Source organism: Pteropus vampyrus, unplaced genomic scaffold, assembly GCF_000151845.1.
Source record: "Pteropus vampyrus isolate Shadow unplaced genomic scaffold, Pvam_2.0 Scaffold25, whole genome shotgun sequence".
In the NCBI taxonomy this organism is placed as follows: Eukaryota; Metazoa; Chordata; class Mammalia; order Chiroptera; family Pteropodidae; genus Pteropus; species Pteropus vampyrus.
In genome coordinates this window covers 9,974,623-9,979,341 of record NW_011888806.1, presented here as the reverse complement: position 1 = coordinate 9,979,341, position 4,719 = coordinate 9,974,623, and the positions used below count along the sequence as shown (strand labels likewise).

The window sequence follows — 4,719 nt, the reverse complement described above, 5'->3', positions numbered from 1 at the left end:
TCAGTTAATCTGTTTACTATTTCATTCTGTACAAATCACTTATCTGTTTCCTATCTGTGAGTGCTACAAATCCTGAAAGATTAAAACAACATCTGATGGAATTCTTTTGTGGCTTTAACTAACTGTGAGCATAGATTTAAGATCATAACATTAATACCTATGTTGACCAAAGACATAATAATAGTTCTGGTAATATAATATGATTATTTTTTCTTATTTGGAAGTATTTCCAAAAACTGTCTAGTTATCCTATAGCCCACAACTTTCAAGGAAACAAACTTAAATAATATGGTTATGTTTATTGTAAAGCAGGACCATTTCGATAGTAAAATAATGCCAGTCATATATCTGTACCCCAGGTTATCTAGTTATTTCTGCCTAAAGAAATAAAGGAAGCAATTGAAGTAATAGGCTTAAGAATTGTTTTTCTCATTTATTGGTTGACTTAAAGCTTTTTTTTTGTCACTTCCTTATTTTTATTTGTTCTGTATTCCTCTTCCACTTCTGAATTTTTCTCATTCCCTTGTCTTCTTTTCTTCAGAGCTAATGGTCTGGAGAGCTGTATTAAAGGTGAATAGAAATAACTAAGAGAGATGATAGTGATAGGCAAGTGCCAAAGATAGTGATGGCAGACAATTTATAAACTATAATTTTGTTGTTCTTTCTTTGATTTTTAGAAAGCTGCTTTAACATTACATTAAGTCTTGAGATTAGGTGATTACAGAGGTGAGGCAATTTTTAAAAATCTTAAAACATCTTTTCTAGCAAAGCTATAAATTAAAAATAACAAACCTATTCTGTTAGATTACATTGTTTTACAAAAACGAATGTTCCTTTTATATTTCAAAGTTCTAACAAGTTCCAACCAAAGATGCATAGAAATTTATCGAATAGACAAAAAATAATTTTTTAATGAAAATTAACAGGGTTAATAAAATATAATTCAGACGTGCTTGAATCAAGTGACAAAGGTATAGTCAACTTTGAAGATAGAAAAGTCAAGTAATGAAAAAATTGTTTTGCTGAAAAGTTACTTTTTAAATTTTCACACACACACACATATATATATATATATGTATATGGAATGAGAGGGAGAGTGAGAAGAGGGAGGTGACCCTTTCTCTTTTGTGAGTTCTTCAGAGTCCTTCACTAGAACCAAAATACCTGTGACACTTCAAAAACATTTTCCTCCTACTAGCCAATACCTAATTCTTCTTTCTTTTCTTCTTTCCCCACCCCCTTTCAATTAATTCTCCTTCTGGTGGTGCTGTGAACCTCCAGTAGTATTTTTTTTTAATTGCTTTATTGAAATATAATTCACATACCATAAAATTCACCCTTTTAGAATGTACAGTGGTTTTCAATATAAGCACAGAGTTGTAGAACCATTACCACAATCAATATACATTTTGGGATCTTTTTATCATCTGATAGGATTTCATTAGCTCTGGGCCGATCCTCTGCATCATCTTGCTTCTTGTCCCCTGCTCCCCGCTCCACACACATACTGATGAGAGTAGCTAGCTCCCAATTCAGCATATTGCCTCACTCTGACTCTCTGTGTGCCCTCTCCTCCCCACTGTCTGCTGCCTAAAGTATCAGGCCCAGTCTATGGTGTCTCCCCAACTCTGGAGAACACACATCAAGCACTACAAAGGGTCCCACTGAATCCTCTTTCACTGGCTTGAAGAAAAACAATGACATTTTTTCCACACCCTTCCCATTTTCAGGAAGCGAGAAAATCAGCAAAACTCTCTTCAGCACAATTCTCTTTATGCAATTTTCTCTCTACTCTTTATACCCTGTGTGTTGGCTTTAGAGCTAGCTATCTAACCGGTTTTCAGACAGGGAAATTTGCAACAGGATAGTCTTTCTCACAAGTCATGTTGGTATGGGATTGCTAATAGTATCTTGATGCCTCTGTTTAAACTTCCAATTTAATATAGCATTTTATTTGCAAGATAATAACTTGGATATCACTTAAACAGGAATGAAACTTCTGTTTTCCCCTTTAATGAATTTAATTTAATTCCTTTTCTTTTTTTATCATATAATAAAGTACATGAAAAACCTACAGAGTTTTGGTAGTGGGAGAAGGGATCTGAATAAATAATCACACTTCTTATACATGCTAAATAAAAACTCTTTTGGCTCTTCAAAACAATATCTTATATCTTCCCTTTTAAGTACTACATTGTGCATTTAAGTAGACACCCATCAAGGGAAACTCTGTGCATAAAATACTATAATAAACATTTGAAAAGGAAAGTAACAAGATAAGGTTAGCCTCATTTGTAGCTGGAGCTGATTTTTTTTCAGTCTGAGTTAAATTATCATAAATGTAAGTTAAAAGAAAGTATTAGCTTTTCTTTTGACAAACATTTTTACAGGTTAATTTTAAAATTTAATGAAAGATAAGTACAGAAGATACGTATTTAACATTTTTCATTCTCTCTAGCTTCTTTTCCGAACCTATCTGCTTCTGCCTACCATGAGGTATACAGTATATATTATGCTCAAATTGGTTTGGTCTGGATAGAAATCTTAGCAATCATTGTAAAGAGCAATTTTCTTTTCAAGATGTATCAATTCAGGAAAACCTATTTAAAAGGTTTTGACTAGCTGCATTTCTCTCTTCCAAAATAAAAATAAGGTTATTGAGCCCCATAGAAAACCTTAAATTTCATCAGTATATCATCTACTTAATTGAATGCCATTGAAGAAATTGACCCTACAAAAATTTTACCACAATGGAAACTTTTTAAATTTTTATTAATTCGACTTCTGTAGAGTCTTAGATTACAAAACATGTTTATAGGCATAACCTCTTTCTATGTCATAATCACTTCCAAATGCCATTATTATTATTCCTTTGTCACAAATTGGAAACTGAAGTTTAGAGGTAAAATGACTTTCCCAGGGGCAAACGGAAAGCTTGCAGTATCGGGGAGGAAGAAACTTTCCTTTATTCTTCAAGGTTCTTTTGGCTAAGTCTAATAATTAAATCTACATGAGACAGATTAACAAGGTAACATAACCAAATTTAATTACATATGTACCCATGAGAACCCCACATACATGAAAGGTCCAGAAACAGAAAGTTAAAATGAAGTATATATGGCATTCTGAGCTAAGGATGAGGTAAGGCACCTGGGGGCTTCAGAGGGGAGGAATGACATTTAAAGGACAATAAGAAGAGCAGATGTTCAGTAATTAGATGTTTACCCTTTCCTCTAGATAAGTCAAAAAAGTTATCTCTAGAAATTAATTCTTACTGTGAACTAGGCCTCACATTTAAATTCTTTAAGGGAGAGGTAAAATTTCTCATGAGCCTGCATAGCATCTCAATTGCCATCAGCTCAGAATAATTCACATGCCAAAGTGGCACATCTTGGGAAGGCCTGTTCTGAACCCTTTCAGCAGTGAAACTGGGTCTAGAAATAGTTATAGTAATATTGGAGATACACATGTCAATCAGTGAATAGATGTATTCCATCTTATTCCTGACTTCCTCCACTATGGCTGTAGGGTCCCCTCTCTACACTGCCTACTCTTTTAACCTGGATGGATAGATGGATACTAAAAGTAATCTAAAAGGCCTTCAGTTCGGTCTGGTTGCTTTGGTTTAATCATATGCACTTCGGCTTCCTGGAACCCTGAGGTGTCTCTGTCTTTTTCCATGAAGTAGTCAGCACTACTATTCTCCAGTTCTGTCTCTGAGGTTGACTCTGTTGTGCTAGGGCAAGTGGTTGTTTTGAGGGTCCCCCCCGCCCCCCACCACAATTCCTTTACCTTCTGTGAGTTTAAGTGTAGGTTATATTTAGATTGAAGGCCATATTGAGAAATTAGGTAGACAAGGACCTCATAGTCTTTCATCACTTTCACTTTCATTACTGCAAGTACAGTAAAGTTGTTGATGTGTAGACCATCTTTTACCTTTGTTTCCTAGGTAACATGCATGTGTCACTAGCTGAGGCCCTGCAGGTTCGGGGAGGACCACTGCAAGAGGAAGAAATATGGGCCGTATTAAATCAAAGTGCTGAAAGTCTCCAAGAATTATTCAGGAAAGGTAAGGCTTTCTTTTTTCCTTTTTTTTTTTTTTTTTTTTTTTTTTTTTTAATTTTGAGTCTTGGGTAGCTGAAAATAGATAAAGGGGCAGAGTATATAGGAATACTTTCTCTTATCTCTCTTAGGTCTAAAAAAGCTCAGATCTTGTCTACCTTTATTTGAACATTTATGTGCCTGATATTGTGCTAGGAACTGAAAATATGATGATCAAAACCAAAAATATTCCCTGTCTGTAGGGAACTTATAGTCCAGTGTGGGGAAAAAAGCTATTAATAAAATATTTATATAAATAAATGTAAAAAATACAACCATGATAAGGGCTACAGGGGAGGGGATTCAGTGACTCTATGAGAACGCGTAATAGGAAGATTTGACATGATCATAGGGGAAAAAAAGAATTCCTCTCTGCATAAGTGCCCCCTAAGCTAATACCTGAAAGAAGAGAAGTTAAGAGAGGGAAAAAAACATTCTTGGAAGAGAGAATAGTATGTGCATCCCTGTGACTCTAAATTAGGATAATGTATACTGAATAGCTAGTTTGCTTCCCTGTGGAGGCAGTGGCATTTTGGAGCTGGAAAAGTTAGTCACTCTTTGGTTTACCAAAAACATTTGATGCCATGCTACAAAACTCCACCTGGAAGATGGTATTTG

At 34.9% G+C, this 4,719-nt stretch overlaps 1 protein-coding gene across 1 annotated transcript in view; it reads left to right on the top strand.

Annotated features, from left to right (window-relative positions):
- Positions 1-4,719, top strand: part of PTPN13 (protein tyrosine phosphatase, non-receptor type 13) — a 176,472-nt gene that overhangs the window by 38,837 nt on the left and 132,916 nt on the right. Inside the window, exon 2 of the mRNA XM_023528410.1 lies at positions 3,950-4,069. Within this exon, the coding sequence (XP_023384178.1) occupies positions 3,955-4,069 (115 nt within the window). The 5' untranslated portion in view covers positions 3,950-3,954. The remainder of the gene's footprint in view (positions 1-3,949; positions 4,070-4,719) is intronic.